Below are 26,099 nucleotides of genomic sequence, written 5' to 3' on the forward strand. Positions count from 1 at the left end.
AAACATGCCTATAAAACAGAAACGTAAGTACAACTGATAGAAATAGAAGTCTATTACTGTAATTACCCTCACACACGTCACAAGGCAATATTTTAATCAGTTATGAAGATAAAATCTTTAAAAATGTGAAAGCGTAAAAATGGTGGTTACCACATTCAACTGTAAAAAAGCAATTGCTACAGCATAAAAGTATACGTGTTACGCGTTTGCACCACACATGCTTGTTTAGATCACCTTACCTTATCTGTAATGGTTGCAATATATCTCATGCACTCAGAATCTGATGGGAACTGGTTTACCTCTTTCACAAGGTAACGCACAACTTTAACATGACCCTAAAATGGAAAATAGAAGCAAAGTTGACTGCATAACAAAACTACTATACCATATGTAGGAATGTACAGATCATCTAGAAATGCTGGATAATACAAACTAAATTATGGTACTTGGTGATGATATTTCTAGGGTATGCCAATGCTGGGCAGTTTCAGTATGCAGCAATGGTATAGTGATAGTGCAGTGTCACATTCTGCTATATCCCTACAGAGTAACACTCCCAGCCACCCGACTGTGCAGAGATACCACAGCCAACCGCACAGCAACACTCCCAGCCACCTTACTATGCAGATACCACAGCCAACAGCACAGCAACACTCCCAGCCACCTTACTATGCAGATACCACAGCCAACAGCACAGCAACACTCCCAGCCACCTTACTATGCAGATACCACAGCCAACAGCACAGCAACACTCCCAGCCACCTTACTATGCAGAGATACCACAGCCAACAGCACAGCAACACTCCCAGCCACCTTACTATGCAGATACCAGCGCCAACAGCACAGCAACACTCCCAGCCACCTTACTATGCAGATACCACAGCCAACAGCACAGCAACACTCCCAGCCACCTTACTATGCAGATACCACAGCCAACAGCACAGCAACACTCCCAGCCACCTTACTATGCAGAGATACCACAGCCAACAGCACAGCAACACTCCCAGCCACCTTACTATGCAGATACCAGCGCCAACAGCACAGCAACACTCCCAGCCACCTTACTATGCAGATACCACAGCCAACAGCACAGCAACACTCCCAGCCACCTTACTATGCAGAGATACCACAGCCAACAGCACAGCAACACTCCCAGCCACCTTACTATGCAGATACCACAGCCAACAGCACAGCAACACTCCCAGCCACCTTACTATGCACAGATACCACAGCCAACCACACAGCAACACTCCCAGCCACCTTACTATGCAGAGATACCACAGCCAAAAGGACAGCAACACTCCCAGCCACCTTACTATGCAGATACCACAGCCAACAGCACAGCAACACTCCCAGCCACCTTACTATGCAGAGATACCACAGCCAACAGCACAGCAACACTCCCAGCCACCTTACTATGCAGAGATACCACAGCCAACAGCACAGCAACACTCCCAGCCACCTTACTATGCAGAGATACCACAGCCAAAAGGACAGCAACACTCCCAGCCACCTTACTATGCAGATACCACAGCCAACAGCACAGCAACACTCCCAGCCACCTTACTATGCAGAGATACCACAGCCAAAAGGACAGCAACACTCCCAGCCACCTTACTATGCAGATACCACAGCCAACAGCACAGCAACACTCCCAGCCACCTTACTATGCAGAGATACCACAGCCAACCACACAGCAACACTCCCAGCCACCTTACTATGCAGAGATACCACAGCCAAAAGGACAGCAACACTCCCAGCCACCTTACTATGCAGATACCACAGCCAACAGCACAGCAACACTCCCAGCCACCTTACTATGCAGAGATACCACAGCCAACAGCACAGCAACACTCCCAGCCACCTTACTATGCAGAGATACCACAGCCAACAGCACAGCAACACTCCCAGCCACCTTACTATGCAGAGATACCACAGCCAAAAGGACAGCAACACTCCCAGCCACCTTACTATGCAGATACCACAGCCAACAGCACAGCAACACTCCCAGCCACCTTACTATGCAGGGAAACCGCAGCCAGCCAACAGCACAGCAATACTCCCCAGCCACCTAACTGTGCAGGGTTACCACAGCAAACCCTAACCGCCTTAAAGAGTCCATCTCTTCAGTTCACAGCACAGAAACATTCCCAGCTACCTGACTAGAAACCTAAAAGGGTCACTAGCTGTAGGTCAATGCAGAATCTGTAGTCGAGGGCCAGATTGTACAGGAAATCCCATGGAAGACATGCAGCACTGCACAAGCACTGCATCAATTCAATTTCAGGATCGGTAAGAGTCTCAAAAGTTACATCACAATTGATCTTAAAGGGACACTGTCACCTGAATTTGGAGGGGACAATCTTTAGACCTAGGGGCGGGGTTTTCGGGTGTTTGATGCACCCTTTCCTTACCCGCCGGCTGCATGCTGGCTGCAATATTGGATTGAAGTTCATTCTCTGTCCTCCGTAGTACATGCCTGCACAAGGCAATCTTGCCTTACGCAGGCGTGTGCTATGGAGGACAGAGAATGAACTTCAATCCAATATTGCAGCCAGCATGCAGCCAGCGGGTAAGGAAAGGGTGCATCAAACACCCGAAAACCCCGCCCCTAGGTCTAAAGATTGTTGCCTCCAAATTCAGGTGACAGTGTCCCTTTAAAGGTATAGTATATCCTAATATTATTCCAACCCTTTGAAGTAATTCCCTTGTGCAATAATAAAAAAAAAAAAAAGTACCTTTCTAAAAGCTGCCATTAGTGGGGTTATTTTTCTGTTATCTGCTGCATCAACATCGGCTCCAGCTTGAACAAGCAGCTGTACAACATCCAAATGCCCTCCATTTGCTGCCAGCCAAAGTGGTGTATTCCCCTTTTTGTTCCGCACATCAATGTGAGCTCCCCTAGAAAAAGAAACCTGTTCAACAAACACTGCCTTACACATCAGATACTTTGAGCAAAAAAGTAAGCCTCTGCTAACAAACAGACGACTCGTTTTGCTTTAAGTCTTACAAGCACAATGAACATGTGAATCTGTTATCAAGTATTCCAAAAGATGTAAAAATATAGATGTTTAGGGCTAATTAACAATATTGTTTTGTTGAGAATGCTATACCTGCTAATAAGTAGCTCACAAAACTTGTAATGACCCTTGTCTGCAGCAATGGTTAAAGCTGTATCCCTGGAGGATGGCACAGGGGGGGCATTAACATCTGCACCTTTGTCAAGAAGAACCCGTCCTACTTCTGCATAACCACCAGATGCAGCTTCCATCAATGGTGTTAGGCCGGTCTGTAAGAGATTGGTAGTGAGACAGGGTCAGTGAATTTCACACCACAGAGTCACCATCTAATATCGAACCCAGCGCAGTTTTTTGTATGTCGAGTTGAGACATTTGTTAAGACTACGGATAAAAGTTACATGATTAATGGGTATAAAAATGTAACAAAGGTAAAAAAAAAAAAAAAGTTTCCTAATTGAAAAACAGACTTTGAGGGTATGTTTCCACGTTCAGTTTTGCTTCAGGCTTTGGTCAGGATTTTATGCAGGTAAAATCCTGACCAAAACTGCACCTGAGGTCACTGGCAGGTCACCTGCGGTGTACCTGCGTGTTTTGCTCATAGTAGCAACATGCTGCGTTTTTTAACGCATAGTGGAGTCTGGATTTCATGAAATCCCCTCCACTATGCTGTAACATCTGGACGCTGCGTTTTTGACGCTGCGGAAAAACGCAGCGTTTCCTGAACGTGGAAACATACCCTAAAGGAATCTGAGAGAAAGACATCTTCCTGACTTCTGGACATGCGCAGTGCGCCTCTGAAGCCAGAAAGTGTACACCAGGCCTCACAGGCGCAAAGATGTGAGGAGGAGAGCAGCAGGAGACACGAGATTTGCAGAGAGCTGGCGATGAGGCCGGCTATGGCAAATCATGTTATGCCCACAGGATAAGATGCTGTGAGGGATGACTACTCTGGGGGTAACAACGTCCCATCAACTAGGTACAGGCCAAATAAGCATAGGAAAAGTCAACGTAATAAAAACAGTTTTTGAACATGTATTTATGCGATAATCACTATAAAGGGCTGGTTAGGCAGGGTATCTACAACAAATACACAAATGCTGGTGGGTTGGAGGGTATGGGGGACCTGTCAGATTCCCTTTAATCTTCGATATTGCATGACATGAACAGGTTTTTGGTAGTTAAAATGGGGAAGCCTTGCCAGGTTACATACGCTTTATTAAAAAAAATAAAATAAAAATATTCCTCAGCTTACCATAGCTCCGTAACTGTAAAACTGATGGGGGGCCAGTGGTACAACATTTGAGAAAATATTCGTGGAGGACACATTGCAGTGTGCGAACTATTGGGGTATGTTCCTGACAAAAACCGGACATTTCTGCCAGAAATCCGCATGCGTTTTTTTGCGTTTTTTACCAATGCATAGAATAGCGGGAAAAACGCGGAAAATCCGCAAAATTAATGAACATGCTGTTTTTTTTTACCGCAATGCGTTTTTTTCGCAGAAAAAACGCATCATGTGCACAAAAATTGCAGAATGCATTCTAAATGATAGGATGCATAATGTATGCGTTTTTACTGAGTTTTTATAGCGTTTTTAGCACAAAAAAAGCGAAAAAAACCTTAACGCGTGCACATACCTTGAAGAGATCCGACAGAAAAGAATGTCAGTCCACAAGCACTACCCCCTTACTACCTCAAGAACCATCTCCAGAAACAATGACATACATGTGTAACGCAGCATTAGGCATTTGTTGAACACCGCACTAAAAGCAGTATTGTACAAATGCTTACTTTTTATTGGTCTAAAACCCGCCACAGTGATCAACATTTCCGCTTCCATTTACCTTAGCTCGATGCTCCACATTAGCCTTCCTGTCGAGCAGCAGGCTAACCACTTCAGTCCTTCCTTGGAAGCAGGCCAGAGTAAGTGCTGTGTTTCGATTGGTTTCTATCTGTGCGTTGATGTCTGAACCCATATCTAAGAGCAACTTAACAGCAGCAGTGTGCCCATTCATGGCTGCCAGCATCAATGGAGATATTCCCAACTTGCTACCAGTTCTGGGAAAGAGAGGGAACATGTGACTTCGCAGTCATTTCAAAGCACTAGATTAATCATAGAATGAACCCAATTCCAGACTTACATTCTGTCCTCCATTATTGTGACCATTACGGTATTCGTTCATGTGTATGGCGGAATAAAAGGCTGCATTGGCTTTCCTCTGAGGTGGGTGCTCAAGTCAGATTCCACTCCAAATATAATGAAAGTTGTAGACTTGGCCCTCGGGGGGCTGATGTGAAAGCTATGAATAAAGTTTTATTTAACTACATAGGGAGTCCACTGCATACACGGTGTGACGAATGGGAAAACAGGAGATTAAAACGCTTGCAGCACTAAAGGAATAAGCTCCTCAGTGCTATGGGAGCGCTACTTCCAGGACCACTACGTCCAGGCAGAGGCTTATCTAGGGGGGACAGCCGGGGCATGTGCCCTGGGCGCAGCCAGCAGGAGGGCACAGATGGGCCACCTAATGCGGCGGTCCGCAGTGTCTCCCCCGGCGGCTGCATTCTGCCGCCCCCCGGACTGAGAGTCGGCTGTTCTCTGTGCCGACTGTCAAGCTGACAGGCGGCACAGAGAAGCTGCAGCGCAATGGCTCCCAGGGACATGGGCTGACATACCGCGTGTGCAGCGATCTGTCCTGCTTCCTGCCCGCGCTTCCGCTCTCTCACACAGACAGCGGCGCCGCTGGATGACATCATTCAGCTGCCGGCTGTGCCAGAGAAGAAGCTGCCAACGGTGATGCTTCAGGTGTGGGAGAGCGTGCTGACAGGTGTGTGTGTGTGTGTGTGTGTGTGTGTGTGTGGCGCTGCGGGGGAATGTGCAGAGAGGCAAATGGTGTTGTGTGTAGGGGAGGAGAGGGCAATGACGGGGCTCATGGGGAGAGGGCAATGATGGGGATGGTGGGGGAGGAAATGATGGAGGTGGTGGAATGGGCAATGATGGTGGTGGGGGGAGAATGCAATGATGGTGGGGAAGGAGGAATTTATGGCTCTGGGGAAAAGGGCAATAATGAGGGTGGAGGAAATGATGGAGGTGGTGGAAAGGGCAATGATGGTGGTGGGGGAGAATGCAATGATGGTGGTGGTGGAAAGGACAATGATTATGGTGGTGGGGGAGAAAATGGCGGAGGTGGTGGAATGGGCAATGATAGGGGGTGGTGGAGGAGAAAGCAATGATAATGGTGGTGAAGGCAATGATGGAGGTATGGGGGGCATATATGAGGTAACAGTATGGGTGCAGACAGTATGGGGAGCGTTCGGGGAATGTATGCGGACACAGTATGAGTAGCGATGTGAAAAATGTATGTGGACAGAGTACGGGGAGTGAGGGTGATGGGATGTGACAGACAGTATGGGGAGCCAGGTGAGCAGGCAGTATAGAAAAGTGAGGGGTAAAGTATGGTGAACGGGGGGAGAGATGTGAGAGGAGACAGAATGAGGAGGGAGGGGAATAGTGTGAGGAGACAGTATGGGAGGAGAAAAGCGAGTGGGAACAGAACAAACTAAGTAGTGGGGGTGTAGCATGGAGGGACAGTAAAGGGCACAGCCAGGAGGGGACAGTATACCAAGGAGGGGGAGTGAGGAGTACAGTATAAATACTAGGTGTGAAGAGGGGGCCAGTATGGAAAGGAGAGGTCAGTGTGAAGAGCATGTACCATAAGAGGGGTAAGTTAGGAGTCATATTTTCTGCAGACAATATAGTGAGGGTCAATTTTTTTATTCAGGAGCATTATAATGACACTTATATATCTTTAAGGGCATCATGTGGAGATTTTCTCAAAAACAGCAAAGAAGATGGAAGTCTACAGAGATGAGCTGTGGATGAGAAAACTCACCATGGGGTCTGGACAAGATGAAGAAAAGAAGGAGAACGACTACAGAGACAACATTTACATCCAGGTACCTTTATAGATGACGTTATTTGTGATACTAACTAATTCTCATCTTTTTATTTGTTAAGAGCATTAAAGGGAATGTCCAGGTTTGTGATGAGTCTGCAGTCATTCTTTGTGGCTGCAGACTTCTGAATTCTCACAGTGCGCACTGCACGCTGTCAGGATTCGCTCGTGCCGGCGATTTACATACTTGCAGTCATGGGCTGACCAGACATGTGTTGCCTCAGTCAATGAAAATGAACTGAGCGAGGCCGGGCACGTCTATGAATGTGGTCAGAGGTATATACAAATCACATGCTTGTGCTGACATGACTGTCCACCGTCAAGGGAGGATCCTACAAGTGTGCAGTGCATTAGTTGTGATAATTCAGAAGCCTGCAATGTCAGAATTCAGCTCTGCAGGTACCAGTCGTCGTCACATGGACACCTCACTCATATGCGATTTTCATACTCATGGTCCTGTGACAATGAGCTTCTCTTCTGCTTCCCTCACTTTTTCACTGAACATTGAGAGCATTAGGAAGAGCGGCTTGTAGGTACTAAGTGTACAAGTCGCATATGTCGCTGTTTGGGGGGTGAGACGCCAAAATGAATTCTTGCCCCGGGTGCCAGAAACCCTACATACACCTCTGCGTCCAGGACCCCGAGGTGCTTCTCCTTATCTATTGGAGCGCTATGTCCACAGCACCGAGGTGCTTCTCCCCATCTATTGGAGCGCTACATCCATAGCCCCGAGGTGCTTCTCCCCATCTATGGGAGCGCTACGTCCATAACACCAAGGTGCTTCTCCCCATCTAAGGGAGCACTACATCCATAGCCCCGAGGTGCTCCTCCCCATCTATGGGAGCACTACATCCATAGCCCCGAGGTGCTTCTCCCCATCTATGGGAGCACTACGTCCATAGCCCCGAGGTGCTTCTCCCCATCTATGGAAGCACTACGTCCATAGCCCCGAGGTGCTTCTCCCCATCTATGGAAGCACTACGTCCATAGCACAGAGGTGCTCCTCCCCATCTATGGAAGCACTACATCCATAGCCCCGAGGTGCTCCTCCCCATCTATGGGAGCACTACATCCATAGCCCCGAGGTGCTTCTCCCCATCTATGGGAGCACTACATCCATAGCCCCGAGGTGCTTCTCCCCATCTATGGGAGCACTACGTCCATAGCACAGAGGTACTTCTCCCCATCTATGGAAGCGCTATGTCCATAACACCAAGGTGCTTCTCCCCATCTAAGGGAGCACTACATCCATAGCCCCGAGGTGCTTCTTCCCATCTATGGGAGCGCTACGTCCATAGCACAGAGGTGCTTCTCCCCATCTATGGGAGCGCTACGTCCATAGCACCGAGGTGCCTACACTTAAAACATCACTATATATGCAGTGCATTACCTGCAATTAACCCCCATCCGACGAGGTCCGTAACAATAAGACTCTGCTCCTTGGTACTTTATGCGGAATTGATTATTAGGGCCAAGCGATCGTGCACGCACACAGCTGACACCCAGCACTAAGTGCCAGGAGTGGTCCTGCACCACTCCCGGCACTTTAACTCCTAAATGCTGCGGTCGAATGTGATCGCAGCATTACGGGAGCAGGCAGAGGGATGACAGCCACTCTTGGATCGGAGACCCCACGACATCACACGGGGTCCCGATCGTTGCCATGGTGACCCGATGTCCTCATAATGCCATCCGGGTCACCAGAGCTAGTAAAGTTGCAAGATCACGCACAGTGCATGCTCAGCAACATTATCAGTCAGTGGAGAGCTAACAGTTTGCATAGCATAGGGATGATACTGAATCCCTTAATGTCTTACCGCTGTCTCTAACATCATGTCCTCCCTCTATCTGAAACTGAACCTGTCAAAAACTGAACTCCTCGTGTTCTCTCCCTCTACAAACCTACCTTTGCCCGACATTGCCATCTCTGTGTGCGGTTCCACCATTACTCCAAAGCAACATGCCCGCTGCCTTGGAGTCATCCTTGATTCCGAGCTTTCATTCACCCCCCACATCCGATCACTGGCTCGCTCTTCTTATCTGCATCTCAAAAACATTTCCAGAATTCGCCCTTTTCTTACTTTTGACTCTGCAAAAACTCTTACTGTCTCACTTATTCATTCTCGTCTGGACTATTGTAACTCTCTACTAATTGGCCTACCTTTTACCAGACTCTCCCCGCTCCAATCTGTCCTGAATGCTGCTGCCAGGATCATATTCCTCGCCAACCGTTACACCGATGCCTCTACCTTGTGCCAGTCATTACACTGGCTACCCATCCAATCCAGAATCCAGTACAAAACTACTACCCTCATCCACAAAGCACTCCATGGCTCAGCACCACCCTACATCTCCTCTCTGGTCTCAGTCTACCAACCTACCCGTGCCCTCCGCTCTGCTAATGACCTCAGGTTAGCATCCTCAATAATCAGAACCTCCCACTCCCGTCTCCAAGACTTTACACGTGCGGCGCCGATTCTTTGGAATGCACTACCTAGGTTAATACAATTAATCCCCAATCCCCACAGTTTTAAGCGTGCACTAAAAACTCATTTGTTCAGATTGGCCTACCGCCTCAACGCATTAACCTAATTATCCCTGTGTGGCCTATTAATAAAAAACAACAACATAATCACGTTCCTCCATCATGTTCTCATACACTTTATGCAGTTAATAGCCTCTGTGTCTGTACTGTTACATACTTAGGCAGTTAACTGGTTCATGCAGCTTTACATGAACACCCGAGCCTTACACTATGGCTGGTCCAAATAACTAAAGCAATTGTTACCATCCACCTCTTGTGTCTCCCCTTTTCCTCATAGATTGTAAGCTTGCGAGCAGCAGGGCCCTCATTCCTCCTGGTATCTGTTTTGAACTGTGATTTCTGTTATGCTGTAATGTCTGTTGTCTGTATAAGTCCCCTCTATAAGTTGTAAAGCGCTGCGGAATATGTTGGCGCTATATAAATAAAATTATTATTATTATTATTATAATCCCTATGCTATACAAAGATCAACAAGCCAAAAATGATAGTCCCATAGTGGGATCAAGTAAAAAGTTAAAACTTTTTAAATAATTGTAAATGTATATCTAAAAAGACGCAAAAGGGACTTTAATGGCTCTGGTGACATTTCGGCTACAATGAGCCTTTCTCAAGCAATGTTGAGGGTGCACATTTAAAAAGGTGATACAATTTGGACATAATTGGCATATCAAGTGCAAAAAAAAAAAAAAGAAGATATTGTACCCATAAATATTTGTATGGGGAGGGAGCAACAACAAAAAAAACAAAACCACAATACAAGTACAAATATTTGTTAATCGCCGCACCGTGAACGATCCGACCTATAAAACTGTCCCACTAGTTAAACCCTTTAGGGTATGTGCACATGTTGCGGATTTGGCTGTGGAATTTTCTGTGCGGATTCTGCATCTCTTGGTAGAAGACGCAGGTCAAAATCTGCGCTTTTTTTTGCGGATTGTGTGTTTTTTGTTGCAGATTTTGTGCTAATTTCATGCATGTTTACTCCTGCGGATTTCTATTATGGAATGGGTGCAGAAATGCTGTAGATCCGCACAAAGAATTGACATGGTCCTTTTTTTAATCTGCTGCGTTTTCCATGTGGAATTTTCCACACCATCAGCACAGCATTTTTTTTTGCCATTGATTTACATTGTACTGTAAATTACTTGCGGATCTGCAGTGTTTCTGCGTGGGGAAAAAAAAACGCTGCGGATACGAAGGAAATCTGGAACGTGTGCACATAGCCTTAGTGAAACCATAAAAAATAAAAAAAAAAACAAAGCAAAAAAAAACAAAAAAACACAATGTTTATCATACTGCTGAATACAAAGTGGAATAAAATGCGATCAAAAAGACGGATATAAATAAACATGGTACCGCTGAAAACGTCATCTTGTCCCGCAAAAAACAAGCCACCATACAGCTCCATCAGCAAAGAAAATAAAAATAAATAAAAAGGTTATAGCTCTCAGAAAAAAGAAAGGAAAATAATTATTTTTTCTATAAAATAGTTTGTGTAAAAGCGTCAAACCATAAAAAAAACTATATAAATTGGGTATCACTGTAATCGTACTGACCCGAAGAATAAAACTACCTTATCAATTTTACCACATGTGGAATGATACTGCCCTTCACTGCCCAATGGCATAACATTTTGTGACACACCCGTGATGTCAACATGATCACTGCACACCTAAATTCATTGAAAGGTATAGTTTGCAAAACGGGGTCACTTATGGGGGGGTTCTGCTGTTCTGGCACCTCATAGGCTCGCCCATTGGGTCATGGCACTTGCAAACCATAACAGGAAAGTCTGGCTCTCTTAGCCTGAAAAATATTTCCAGACTACATGTATGGTATTGGCGCACTCAGGAATTTTTTTCTAACAAACTGAAGACCATTTTTTCCTATTAGCCCTTACAAAATTTCAAAACTTGGGGCTAAAAATTTTTTTAGTGGTAAAAATGTAAGTAATTCTTTCTTCACCGCTCAATGGTATAAATTTCTGTGAGGCACAGGTGGTGTCAATATGATCACTGCACCACTAGATAAATTCATCTGGGAATGTAGTTTGCAAAATGAGTTTACATATAGGGGGTTTCTGTTCTGACACCTCAGGGGCTCTGCCAATGTGACAAGGCCTCCTCAAACCATTGCAGCAAAATCTGAACTCCAATATGAGCTTTGCACTGTGCCTCAAAAGTAGTATTCCCCCACATATTAGGTATCGGCGTACTCAGGAGAAATTGCACTACAAATTGTATGGTGCAATTTCTCCTGTTACTCTTATGAAATTTCAACATTTGGGTCCAAAATTTGTGGAGAAAATGTGATTATTTTTTTTTTTATTTTCATGGCTTAAAGTTAACTTCTGTGAAGCACCTGAGGGTTCAAGGTGCTCAGCACACATCTAAATACATTCCTTGAGGGGTCTATTTTCCAAAATGGGTTCACTTGTGGTGGTTTTCACTGTTTAGGCAGATAAGAGGCTCTCCAGACGCGACATGGCATCCGCCAATTGTTCCAGCAAATTTTGAATTCAAAAAGGCAAAAGGCGTTCCTTCCCTTCCAAGCTCTGCCATGTGCCCAAACTGTAGTTTTCTCCCTCATATGGGGTATCCGTGTACTCAGGAGAAATTACACAACAAAGTTACCCTTGTCAAGATTAAAAAAAAATGGATCTGCAGTAAATTTTTTATTTTTCCACATTCCAAAAATTCCTGGAAAGCACCTGAAGAGTTAATAAACCAGAGAGTTATGTGACACAAAATAGTTAATAAATAACATTTCCCACATGTCTACTTTACATCAGCACAATTTTGGAAACAAATTTTTTTTTTGCTAGGAAGTTATAAGGGTTAAAATTTGACCAGTGATTTCTCATTTTTACAACAAAATTTACAAAACCATTTTTTTTAGGGACCACCTCACATTTGAAGTCAGTTTGAGGGTTCTATATGGCTGAAAATACCCAAACGTGACACCATTCTAAAAACTGCACCCCCCAAGGTGCTCAAAACCACATTCAAGAAGTTTATTAACCCTTCAGGTGTTTCACAGCAGCAGAAGCAACATGGAAGTAAAAAATGAACATTTAACTTTTTAGTCACAAAAATGATCTTTTAGCAACAATTTTTTTATTTTCCCAAGGGTAAAAGGAGAAACTGGACCATGGACGTTGTTGTCCAATTTGTCCTGAGTACGCTGATACCTCATATGTGGGGGTAAACCACTGTTTGGGCGCACGGCAGGGCTCGGAAGGGAAGAAGCGCCATTTTACTTTTTTTCAATGAAAAATTGGCTCCAATCTTTAGCGGACACCATGTCGCGTTTGGAGAGCCCCCGTGTGCCTAAACATTGGAGCTCCCCCACAAGTGACCCCATTTTGGAAACTAGACCCCCAAAGGAACTTATCTAGAAGGATAGTGAGAACTTTAAACCCCCAGGTGCTTCACAAATTGTTCCGTAAAAATGAAAAAGTACTTTTTTTTCCACAAAAAAATTATTTTAGCCTCAATTTTTTCATTTTCACATGGGCAACAGGATAAAATGGATCCTAAAATTTGTTGGACAATTTCTCCTGAGTACACCAATACCTCACATGTGGGGGTAAACCACTGTTTGGGCACATGGTAAGGCTCGAAAGGGAAGGAGCGCCATTTGACTTTTTGAATGAAAAATTATCTCCATCGTTAGCGGACACCATGTCGCGTTTGGAAAGCCCCTGTGTGCCTAAACATTGGAGCTCCTCCACAAGTGACCCCATTTTGGAAACTAGACCCCCCAAGGAACTTATCTAGAGGCATAATGAGCACTTTAAACCCCCAGGTACTTCACAAATTGATCCGCAAAAATGAAAAAGTACTTTTTTTCCACACAAAATTTCTTTTAGCCTCAATTCTTTCATTTTCACATGGGCAACAGGATAAAATGGATCCTAAAATTTTTTGGGCAATTTCTCCCGAGTACGCCGATACCTCATATGTGGGGGTAAACCACTGTTTGGGTGCACGGCAAGGCTCGGAAGGGGAGGAGCGCCATTTGACTTTTTGAATGGAAAATTAGCTCCAATCGTTAGCGGACACCATGTCGCGTTTGGAGAGCCCCTGTGTGCCTAAACATTGGAGCTCCCCTACAAGTGACCCCATTTTGGAAACTAGACCCCCCAAGGAACTTATCTAGAAGGATAGTGAGCACTTATAACCCCCAGGTGCTTCACAGAAGTTTATAACCCCCAGGTGCTTCACAGAAGTTTATAACGCAGAGCCGTGAAAATAAAAAATAATTTTTCTTTCCTCAAAAATGATTTTTAGCCCAGAATTTTTTATTTTCCCAAGGGTAATAGGAGAAATTGGACCCCAAATGTTGTTGTCCAGTTTGTCCTGAGTACGATGATACCCCATATGTGGGGGTAAACCACTGTTTGGGCGCACGGCAGGGCTCGGAAGGGAAGGCACGCCATTTGGCTTTTTGAATGGAAAAATAGCTCCAATCATTAGCGGACACCATGTCGCGTTTGGAGAGCCCCTGTGTGCCTAAACATTGGAGCTCCCGCACAAGTGACCCCATTTTGGAAACTAGACCTCCCAAGGAACTAATCTAGATGTGTGGTGAGCACTTTGAACCCCCAAGTGCTTCACAGAAGTTTATAACGCAGAGCCATGAAAATAAAAAATAATTTTTCTTTTCTCAAAAATGATTTTTTAGCCCACAATTTTTTATTTTCCCAAGGGTAACAGGAGAAATTGGACCCCAAAAGTTGTTGTCCAGTTTCTCCTGAGTATGCTGATACTCCATATGTGGGGGTAAACCACTGTTTTGGCACACGTCGGGGTTCGGAAGGGAAGTAGTGATGTTTTGAAATGCAGACTTTGATGGAATGCTCTGCGGGCGTCAGGTTGCGTTTGCAGAGCCCCCTGATGTGCCTAAACAGTAGGAACTCCCCACAAGTGACTCCACTTTGGAAACTAGACCCCCAAGGGAACTAATCTAGATGTGTGGTGAGCACTTTGAACCCCCAAGTGCTTCACAGAAGTTTATAACGCAGAGCCGTGAAAATAATAAATGTGTTTCCTTTCCTCAAAAATATTTTTTAGCCCAGAATTTTTTATTTTCGCAAGAGTAACAGGAGAAATTGGACCCCAAAAGTTGTTGTCCATTTTCTCTTCAGTACGCTGATACCCCATATGTGGGGGTAAACCACTGTTTGGGCATATGCCGGGGCTCGGAAGGGAAGTAGTGACGTTTTGGAATGCAGACTTTGATGGAATGGTCTGCGGGCATCATGTTACGTTTGCAGAGCCCCTGATATGCCTAAACAGTAGAAACCCCCCACAATTGACCCCATTTTGGAAACTAGACCCCCCAAGGAACTTATCTAGATGTGTGGTGAGCACGTTCAACCCCCGAGTGCTTCACAGAAGTTTACAACGCAGAGCCGTGAAAATAAAAAATCATTTTTCTTTCCTCAAAAAAGATGTTTTAGCAAGCAATTTTTTATTTTCACAAGGGTAACAGGAGAAATTGGACCCCAATATTTGTTGCCCAGTTTGTTGCGAGTACGCTGATACACCATATGTGGGGGTAGACCACTGTTTGGGCATATGCCGGGGCTCGGAAGGGAAGTAGTGGCATTTGAAATGCAGACTTTGATGGAATGGTCTGCGGGCGTCACATTGCATTTGCAGAGCCCCTGATGTGCCTAAACAGTAGAAACACCCCACAAGTGACCCCATTTTGGAAAATAGACCCCCCAAGGAACTTATCTAGATGTGTGATGAGCACTTTCAACCCCCAAGTGCTTCACAGAAGTTTATAACGCAGAGCCGTGAAAATAAAAAATAATTGTTCTTTCCTCAAAAATTATGTTTTAGCAACTAATTTTTTATTTTTGCAAGGGTAACAGGAGAAATTGGACCCCAACAGTTGTTGCCCAGTTTGTCCTGAGTACGCTGGTACCCCAAATGTGGGGGTAAACCACTGTTTGGGCGCACGTCGGGGCTTAGAAGGGAGGGAGCACCATTTGACTTTTTGAACGCAAGATTGGCTGGAATCAATGGTGGCGCCATGTTGCGTTTGGAGACCCCTGATGTGCCTAAACAGTGGAAACCCCTCAATTCTAACTTCAACACTAACCCCAACACACCCCTAATCCTAATCCCAACTGTAGCCATAACCCTAATCACAACCCTAACCGCAACACACCCATAACCCTAATTCCAACCCTAACCCTAATCCTAACCCTAATCCCAATCCTAACCCTAATCCCAACCTTAACCCTAATCCCAACCCTAACCACAACTGTAACCCCAATACACCCCTAACCCTATCCGTAACCCTAACCACAAGCCTAATCTTAACCCTATTTCCAACCCTAGCCCTATTTACAACCCTAACTCTAATTCCAACCCTAACCCTAAGGCTATGTGCTCACGTTGCGGATTCGTGTGAGATTTTTCCGCACGATTTTTGAAAAATCTGCAGGTAAAAGGCACTGCGTTTTACCTGCAGATTTACAGCAGATTTCCAGTGTTTTTTTGTGCGGATTTCACCTGCGGATTCCTATTGAGCAACAGGTGTAAAACGCTGCGGAATCCGCACAAAGAATTGACATGCTGCGGAAAATACAACGCAGCGTTTCTGCACGGAATTTTCCGCACCATGGGCACAGTGGATTTGGTTTTCCATAGGTGTACATGGTACTGTAAACCTGATGGAAAACTGCTACGAATTCGCAGCGGCCAATCCGCTGCGGATCCGCGGCCAATCCGCTGCGGATCCGCGGCCAAATCCGCACTGTGTGCACATGCCATAACCCTAACCCTACCCCTAGTTCTAACCCTAACCCTAGTGGAAAACGAAAAAAAAAAAAAAAAAATATTTTCTTTATTTTATTATTGTCCCTACCTATGGGGGTGATAAAGGGGGGGGTTATTTATTATTTTTTTTATTTTGATCGCTGTGATAGAACCTACCACAGCGACCAAAATGTACTTGTAAGGAATCTGCCGGCTGGCAGATTCGGCGGGCGCACTGAGCATGCGCCCGCCATTTTGGAAGATGGCGGCGCCCAGCGAGGAGACGTACGGACACCGGGAGGATCGGTAAGTATGAAGGGGTGGTGGATCGGAGCACAGGGGGGGTAATCGGACCACAGGGGGGGTGAATCCAAACAAGGAGGGAGCGGACAGGAGGACGGGGGAGCCGGCAGGCGGACGGAGGGGACCGGACCCCATAACGGAGGACTGGGGGGGGGGCGATCGGTGGGTGTGGGGTCACTTCAGTATTTCCAGCATTGGCCGATGATATTGCAGCATCGGCCATGGCTGGATTGTAATATTTCACCAGTTTTTTAGGTGAAATATTACAAATCGCTCTGATTGGCAGTTTCACTTTCAACAGCCAATCAGAGCGATCGTAGCCACGGGGGGGTGAAGCCACCCCCCCTGAGCTGAAGTACCACTCCCCCTGTCTCTGCAGATCGGGTAAAATGGGAGTTAACCCCTTCACCCGATCTGCAGGGACGCGATCATTCCATGACGCCACATAGGCGTCATGGGTCGGATTGGCACACGTTTTCATGACGCCTACGTGGCGTCATGGGTCGGGAAGGGGTTAAAAACAGTCAGTGAAATATTTTACCTGACAAAATGAATCCTCTGTGATTCCCTGCTGTAATGTCAGTATGGTCTTTTGCTTCCTCCCCTTACCAGGATATGTGGTATGCTCTGTACACGGTCAGAGTCAATTTTTAAAGGGAACCTGTCACCCCCAAAATCAAAGGTGAGCTAAGCCCACCGGCATCAGGGGCTTATCTACAGCATTCTGTAATGCTGTAGATAAGACCCCCATGTATCCTGAAAGATGAGAAAAAGAGGTTAGATTATACTCACCCGGGGGGGTCTCGCTGCGGTTCTGGTCCAATGGGCGTCGCGATCCAGGGCCTCCCATCTTCTTACGATGACGTCCTCTTCTTGTCTTCATGCTGCGGCTGCGGCACAGGCATACTTTGCCTGCCCTGTTGAGGGCAGAGCAGAGTACTGCAGTGCGCAGGCGCCGGGCCTCTCTGAACTTTCGTTAATGGGAAACCCCTTTAATGTGAAAGGCTTCCTCTGCTTGTAGACATGTCACAGATCAGCCGAATGATTTACTGTGCGGAATTCATGCAGGCGCAGTAAATCAGACCGCCGCCATCTTTGTGCAGATAGCGGCGGTCACATTAAAAACTGCACATGCGCTCCTCCTGCAAAGATGGCGGCAGTCAGTAAATCATTCTGCTGATCCCGGCGGCAGACTGTTTGCGACGGTGTTCCACTGGTAGTACCACCAGCAGTTTCCATATTGAGACACCCACCACTTGGGTGTCCCAATATGGCGGTCGGTGAACTTCCGCTGCTTGGAATTCTGGGATCTGGACAAATCTGGACGGACCAGAAGTGAAGACATTACAAGGTAAGTATATATTAAGATTTTGTGTGATATATCTCTGTGATAAAGGGCATGAAAATACAAAGTTTGAAAATTTCAAAATTTTTGCTAAATTTCCGTTTTTGTTTTTTTTATTTTCAAAAATAAGCACAAGTCATATTGAAGAAATTTTATCACGATCATGAAGTACAATATGTCACAATGAAACAATCTCAGAATCACCAGGATCCGTTGAAGCATTCCAGAGTTATAAACACAAAGTAACAGTGGTCAGAACTGTAAAAATTGGTCTGATCACCAACGTGCAAACCACGGTCAGGAGTAAAGGGGTTAAAAAAAAACAACAACTTTATTCATATCTTTCACATCAACCCCTGGAGTGCAGAGTCTATAACTTTCATGTGTATGGGGGAGTCAGGAGTGATAGCAGTCACTGCTGAATTGTGGGATATGGTGTGAACTTTTTTTATATCTAAATCCATTAAATCTTTTGACCCTCACTGCAGAAAACTGAAGATGAAGTAATTTCCCCATACAAGCGTTAGAATAAAAGCATTAGCTGACTTAAGAATATATGAGGGCAGGTTTCTTTTGATCATATTAGATATAAACGTTATAAGGCTAGGGTCACATTGCGTTAATGTGACCGCGTTAAACAGACTACGTTACACCGCGGCATAACGCGGGTTAACGTAGTCCGTTAACGCCGCCATTGCCTCTAATGGTGAGCGCGTCGCTAGCGCCCACCCACATTGGGTGGACGCTAGCGATGTGCCGTTCTTCTGTAGCGCGCCTCGGACGCTGCTCGCAGCGTCCGCGGCGCGCCCGAGGTCCGTTCCCCCGCTCTCGCAGATCGGGGATCTGCGCTAGCGGGGACGTTTAACACGACCCTGAAAAAGACATTGCGTTAGCGCTTAACGGATTGCCCTAACGCAATGTGACCCTAGCCTAATATAAGGGAACGTCTATTCTGATTTTGATCAAAACACAACAAGTAATTATTCTCTGATAGATTTCACCATACCACCAGATTTGCATAAGAAAATAAAGAACATACCTTGAGTTGATTTCTGCACCGGCATTCAACAAGATTTTGATGATGTTGACATAACCACCGGAAGCAGCCAAGCTTAGAGGGGTATAATCGGAAACGTTTCTATGCTCTTTATTCGCTCCGCGAGCCAACAGCAGCTCCACCACCTAAATATCAATACAATAATTCCACAGATTAGGAATCCAGCCATACTGGTTTCCCAAGTTCAGAAAATATTACTTTTGCTATAAACCAGTACATGATCATTTTCCAGTTTTTTTTTTGTCTTGTAGCAAATCTCAATAAGTCTTTCAGAGGGAAAATAACTGTGCGGTAAATGCCGATTTAAGCCAAGTTAATAATTGGGCATGTGGGCTGTATGCAGACATTGGCACAGGACTAGGTAGCTTCTTAGGGCAGCAGATGGTTGCCCATCCACAGGTGCATATAAGTGGTGGGCACTTCTGTGGTGCGCACCTATGGGCAAGGCTGAGGAGTCGGACCCCATTTTGGTGAAGTTGGAGTAGGTATAAAATGGACCGACTCCTAAAATATATAATTAATTGGATACAGTAGTTCAATGCAGTTTGTGGGGAATATTTTTTTCACAAGAACTTGGGAAAGTTATGAAATGTCCTATAAATGTCTGTGTGTGTTCTGGAATGTGATTCAGCACAAACATGCTCCCTCCCTCCTTCCCTCTTCATAGACAGTGAAGAAATATGATGTGAAGCATTTAGTGAGCTGTACCCCGAGGCAAGCCTGACATTGAAAGTTCAGCATAAAGCTATCTAACATATTTAACAAACTTTATACTTATCTGTCCTATTGATTTATGCAAAGATTGTTTTATTTATATCATAAATTACAGTGCATGATTCCCTATTCTTGCAAGAATTACAAAATGCTTTTTTTTTTTTTTTACAAGACAAAAATATTTTGAGAGCAAATTTAAATAATTACAAAATGTCTAAGAAGCATCTTATGAAGTCAGCTGTATTTGAGCATTTTACAGAGACTCAAGATAAAAAAAAAACACTGTCAGTGTATACGTAATCCAGATGAAAACAAATGCTGTGATGCCAAAAATCAGTGCATATTCAGGCAGTGAAAAATGCTCCTTCAAGAGCTTCCAATCTAAAAAGACATTTACAACGCTGCCACCCATACATTTACAAAGCTGTGATTGAAAAAGATCACAGCAGCCAAAAAAAACAGAGACCAGCACTTCCGGCCAGGCAAAGGAGGAGGAAAGAGCATCTCAAACATCAGTTACAAGATATTTTGCAAGTGACAAAGTTACTGCAACAATGACAGAAGATGTGTTTGAAAGAAAGCTTATCGAGCTTGTTGTGAAGGTGTTGTGTACCATTATCATTATTTGCATGACCAGCTTTTACAGCTCTAAATGGAGAAATGGCCCACAAGCTTGGTGTTTCTCTTGAAAGAGAAAGTATTAAAAAATTAGAGATTGAAGAAGCCCTTAACCAAAGGGAAGATCTTATAAGATCTAAAGACTCAAGACGTTTTGCATTTCTTAAAATGGATGCCTGCACACGTCAGAGTGAACTATTTTGCTGTCAATGTTCTATATGTTTGTGACAAAAAAAAAATTGTTACTAAGAAGCTGGCACTAAGAGATACTAAAGCTCTTCACAGCTCCTCCACACCTTTAGTGGAAAAAATTCTGCAAGATTCTGAACTAAAAAACAGGTTCTTGCTAGTGTAACTGATAATGCTGCAAACACGGTAAGTACAATTAAACTGATGAATGAGAATAATGAAGATGAACAGCAGTTAGAAGAACATTTCACATTCAGTATGTTGGAGATGGAGGGCCACAGTCCTGTTCCCATAATGGAGAAACAAACAGATATTCCTACAGAAGAACAGCAAAATGATTCTTTACAATTAGATGATCTTGTTGAAGCTGCTTCACACCTCTTTCCTATTCATCACAGGTGCTGTGTTGTGCACACGCTGCAGCTGGCAGTAAGAAATACTCTGCAAGAGGGACATGCTGGAACTCTGATTAACACAGTGAGGAAATGTGATATTGCTGCCAGAACCTATAAAATTGATTCCATCTTGAAGAGACTTGCTGGAAAAGGGGCAATTGTGAATCGAGCCAGTCGATGGGGCAGCACCTATTTAATGATTGAGTGATTGCTTAAGATGAAACCCTTACTTGTAGATATGACCAACCCTCAGGTAACACTACATGAAGGTCAATGGACACAGGTGGCTGACTTGAAGGAATTGCTTCATCACCCATTTACAGTGACTAAAAAAGTTACAAGCTGAGGAATTAACTCCTGTTATTTTTATTGAGGAGTGGAAGAACTTGTTGTTTTGCCTGTCCCAAAGAGGAGGTTTACTCGCAGATGGCATTGCTGCTTCAATGAAACAGAGCGAGACACTGCTATTAGAAAATAAAACTCTTCTAGCAGCTGTTTATGTGGACCAGAGTCATCGTATCTTGCTGGATGATCAACAGCTTACTAAACGAAAAAAAAGCTTTGATTGAGGTAGCAGTTAGGATGAGCTACAGGACGGCCAAGAGCAAGAGGACACGGGTCCTGCCAGTGCTGCTGCTGCTGATCCTTCATCCTCATCAGATAAGGCGATTGATTTCGACAAGTATTTGAATGACACAGAGCAGGCAAAGCGTTGATGCAGAGAAAAAGACTCCACTTCCACAGAAAACAGATTGAGAGGAAGTGAAAAATTTTGCTGAAATATGGTCAATCTAAAAGAGTTCAATTATTAATCAAAACTTACTGTACACGAGGCAATACCTTTATACCCTGAAATTGTTAGAGATGTTGTCCATGTGGTTACTGCTTTGCCACCAATTTAGTGTAGAGAGGTTGTTCTCTAGCCTTAAAATAATCAGGTCAGATGTGAGGTCATCTATGAAGGAAGATCTAAAGGAGGCAATACTATTTCTCAGAACAAATTCATAGACGGCACAAATATTATTCAGTATGTTTGCTGAAATCTTTTTTTTATATATACATACTGCAGAGTGTATAATAAATTGTAATAATGAAAAAAGTTTTTTGTTCTAAAGTTGTATTCCAATAAATATATTTTATGTTCTATCTAAATGGCTTGATTATTGTTTCATAATAATGATTAAAAGCCTGATGTTACCATTTTACCACAGTAAATTTGTCACTTAAAAGGGCAATAAATAAATGGATGCCCGATAGTTCTCTACCTAACTCAGAGTCATCTGGTTCACTCGGCCGGGATTGATTGTCCACTAGGGTTTCTGGAGTTGGAGAAGGTAGGTGGCCCTCGTTTGCTGCCTTTACTCCGGTTGGCAAGATTAATATGGAGGCAAATTAAAAAAGCCATCGGATTTGTAGGTATAGTAGATGAGATGCCACTGTGGAATAATGGTTATCTTCCGAAGTTGCTGAACCATCCGTCTACCGATTTTTGGGTTTCGTGTGGTGTTCTCTCCATAGGTAACATATATGACCAGGGGGTTTTGTATCCTTTGAACAATTACAGAATACTTATAATATCCCGAGATCTCAATTTTTCCGTTATTTACAATTAAGGTCGGCTTTTCAATCACACATGCGGAATGCGGGTACAAGTCGGGCTATTTCATCTTTGTCTTTGATAGGCATTCTCAAATCACAGGGTCCTCAAGGACTTATATCCACTCTATATATATATTTGTTGTCCCAGGGAATTGGGTCTGCCATCAATTCTTTCAGGGGGAAGTGGGAGGCTCTTCTTCCTGATTAGTTGGAGATTCCAGAATATCATTCCATTCCTCTCCCAACACAAGTTCCCCTTCGATTAACAATAGGATGACCCAATTAGTTTTTATATATCAGTCTTATTTGACACCGAAGCGACTCTTTAAAATGGGTTGCCTCCACTCGTCAGATTGCCTAAGGTGTCATACTCGTGATGCAGATTTTATCCACATGATTTGGAAGTGCCCTGTGGTTTTCCATTATTGGATAGAGGTGACGACATTACTTACATCCTTATTGTCGATTCCTGTCCCGCTTGAGCCATTGACCTGCTTATTTGGAGTGTGGGATGTGGACACTTGGGATCATTATACTGGGATATTTTTACGAGAGGCACTTTTTATGGCACACAAAGTGTTAGCGTTAAGGTGGATGGGTGGTTCTCACCTGTCTCAGAGCCTGGGTGGAATTAGTAAACTCGATTATTCCATATGAAAGAACACTGTACCAAAACAGAGGATGTCCGGATAAATTTGAGAAGATTTGGGGTAGGTGGAATTCCTCACATCACACTCTATAATCCACACTAATTTAACACTTCTGTAAGCAGCTGGATTTATGGTCTCCGGGGCATCGCTCACAGGGCGAGAATTACGTAGAATTTTCTTTGGCGACGTATTGTTATTGGTAGTTAGTTACTGTTATATAAAAGGTAGTTTATAAGCATTAGTGGGTTGACATACACAATTTGCTATTTTTGCATTACTTGGACATGATGTTGCATTGCAATTATTTGTATTTTATGTTATAATTGATCGCAACAAATGCAAATGTGTGTATTGTTTGATTTATTCTGAATTAATAAATGAATTTAAAAAAAAAAATTGTCACTTAAACATGAGCCATGTATTAGGGAGTCGGAGTCGTGGAGTTGGAGTCGGTGTCATGGAAATTGAGGAGTCGGAGATTTAGCCTACCGACTCCGCAGCCCTGCCTATGGGGGCTCATGTTCTGACACCGGGCCAATTCTCACACAAGCAAAAGACAGATTTGCAATTTTTGTTGTCTGTATAATTCTCTTGGCACAGAGGATGGCACATTTTGGCAAGAAATCTTCAAAGAAAACACAAACTGCAGGACTAGTAGCCAAGTAACCAAATCCTAGCATGTGCATACACCAAGCTTTTTTTCTTACCTGAAATTGGAATCAAAGGTTTACTTAAAGCCACCATGATGTAGTAGTAGACAGGAAGGGTGGGAAGGATATTATACTTTGTGGGCAAAAAAATAAGGAAAATTACAGATCAAAAGCTAGAGAAAAACGATTTAAAAAAAAAAGTGGACATGTGTGTCACACACACCCCCAGAACAAACAGAGTGAAACGTGTGTTGGGGCTCGGTACACATAGGTCTGTACCATTGCAAAGTAAGGTTGCTACATGTGTCTTTCTCTCCCCTTTTTCCCAATTCCTTGATTTATTTTTTCTATGACAGGGGAGACTGATGTCCAAATCCCAGCTCTGCCCTGTGGAAAAATAAATTAAATAAATATACCAAGGCTCCTACACTATACCTACCTTAGGTGGCAGTTGTAGGGTGGTGGTAAAAGTGCACAACCACCAACATGGGAGACTCCCGGGTTCCAATCCTGTTGGAAATAGACTACTAACACTATAGTGCCTACCTCAATAAACATGAGAGTGTCACAAATGAAGAGTCATGCCAACTCGGACGTCGCCAGGATTAACAAAGTGAGTCAAATGTCGAGGAACCAGGACAATATGATAAATGGGCTACTGGAACAAAACCCATACATGGACAAGGCAAGAGAACCTGGATCTGATGAAATGCTACTATAACAGCAGACCAAATGAGAGAGGATATACGAAGCGTATGAGGAAACACTGGATGGATACAAGACCTGCATGTCCACTGACTGAGAAACAGCTAGTTTCAATGTCAAAGAGAAAGCTATTATCACAACTTGAGATGGATCAACTTCAATGTGGATCCACCCCACAACCCCCTCATCTGAAACAGAAGATCTTAGATAAGCTAAACACCATCAATACCAGAGATCAACTGCCAAGGCTCAGCAAAGAAACACCACTAGACCAGACCGTATGCTAGAAGATGCCAATACCTACCACCACCATAACTCAAACTAATAAAATGATCTATGCTACTGCCTCAACAACCATGGAAATGCTTGGCTATACAGCCAGCAAGAACAGAAGTATGTGCCCCCCTTGGAAAAGAAAACTGGAGATAAAGATCAAGGCGACACTAAAGGTACCTTCACACTTAACGATTTATTAACGATCACGACCAGCGATACGACCTGGCCGTGATCGTTGGTAAGTCGTTGTGTGGTCGCTGGAGAGCTGTCACACAGACAGCTCTCTCCAGCAACCAGCGATCAGGGGGACGACTTCGGCATCGTTGAAACTGTCTTTAACGATGCCGAAGTCGCCCTGCAGCCCCCGGGTAACCAGGGTAAACATCGGGTTACTAAGTGCAGGGCCGCGCTTAGTAACCCGATATTTACCCTGGTTACAAGTGAACACGTCGCTGGATCGGCGTCACACGCGCCGATCCAGCGATGACAGCGGGTGATCAGCGACGAAATAAAGTTCTGGACTTCTAGCTCCGACCAGCGATATCACAGCGGGATCCAGATCGCTGCTGCGTGTCAAACACAACGAGATCGCTATCCAGGACGCTGCAACGTCACCGATCGTTGTCGTTCTCGTTGCAAAGTTGCTGAGTGTGAAGGTACCTTAAGGGAAGTCAGCCAACTAACAGATACTGAAGGGTGTAAAGAACAAGATTAAGACCAAGCTGGACAAGTACAAAGGCCTGACCCCAACTGAAGCCCTAGACCAGCGGTCCCCAACCTGTGGCTCGGGAGACACATGTGGCTCGTGGTCCCATGAATTGTGGCTCGCGACTGTCTGCAAGCTTGGTGCATTAGCTCCATGTCTAGCAAACTGGTATGAAGAGAACATCTCAAAATGGTGAATTTTTTTAGTTGCCCTGCACAGAAGTGCAGATCTGGATGCACATTTACTGGTCTTAGGGGTTTAGAGATGTTTTAGGTATGGTACACTAGAAGGTGGTACTACATCTGGATGTGACAGTGTGTTGGGAGTCCTTGATGGGAGAATACAGAATGGGGGTATTGTGGGAACCCATGGATCTCAGTTTACTGCTTTGGAGTGATTTATGTGCAAAGCCTTGGTTATTATACCTGTAATGGGGGCTTTGGTTGACACTACTTTGAATGGGGTGGGAGCTGGATGTGGCTCGCAACCCCCTCTCTAAGCTGACTGAATGTGGCTCTGAAGGTCAGAAAGGTTGGAGACCACTGCCCTAGACACTGCTAAACAAAGGCTCACGGCACTCGCTGCAAGACTAGGG

General features: G+C 44.5%; 1 protein-coding gene across 9 annotated transcripts in view; it reads right to left on the reverse strand.

Moving 5' to 3' along the window:
- The window catches only part of ANKRD17 (ankyrin repeat domain 17), a 173,705-nt gene that overhangs the window by 17,539 nt on the left and 130,067 nt on the right, over positions 1–26,099 (reverse strand). For all 9 annotated transcript variants that reach the window (XM_077276900.1, XM_077276938.1, XM_077276930.1 and 6 more), the window contains 5 exons: positions 18,985–19,127; positions 4,865–5,078; positions 3,114–3,289; positions 2,739–2,901; positions 240–335 (listed from right to left, as the gene is read on the reverse strand). In XM_077276900.1, coding sequence (XP_077133015.1) covers positions 240–335; positions 2,739–2,901; positions 3,114–3,289; positions 4,865–5,078; positions 18,985–19,127 — 792 coding nt within the window. The remainder of the gene's footprint in view (positions 1–239; positions 336–2,738; positions 2,902–3,113; positions 3,290–4,864; positions 5,079–18,984; positions 19,128–26,099) is intronic.

This window comes from Ranitomeya variabilis, chromosome 1, assembly GCF_051348905.1.
Source record: "Ranitomeya variabilis isolate aRanVar5 chromosome 1, aRanVar5.hap1, whole genome shotgun sequence".
Lineage (NCBI taxonomy): Eukaryota > Metazoa > Chordata > Amphibia > Anura > Dendrobatidae > Ranitomeya > Ranitomeya variabilis.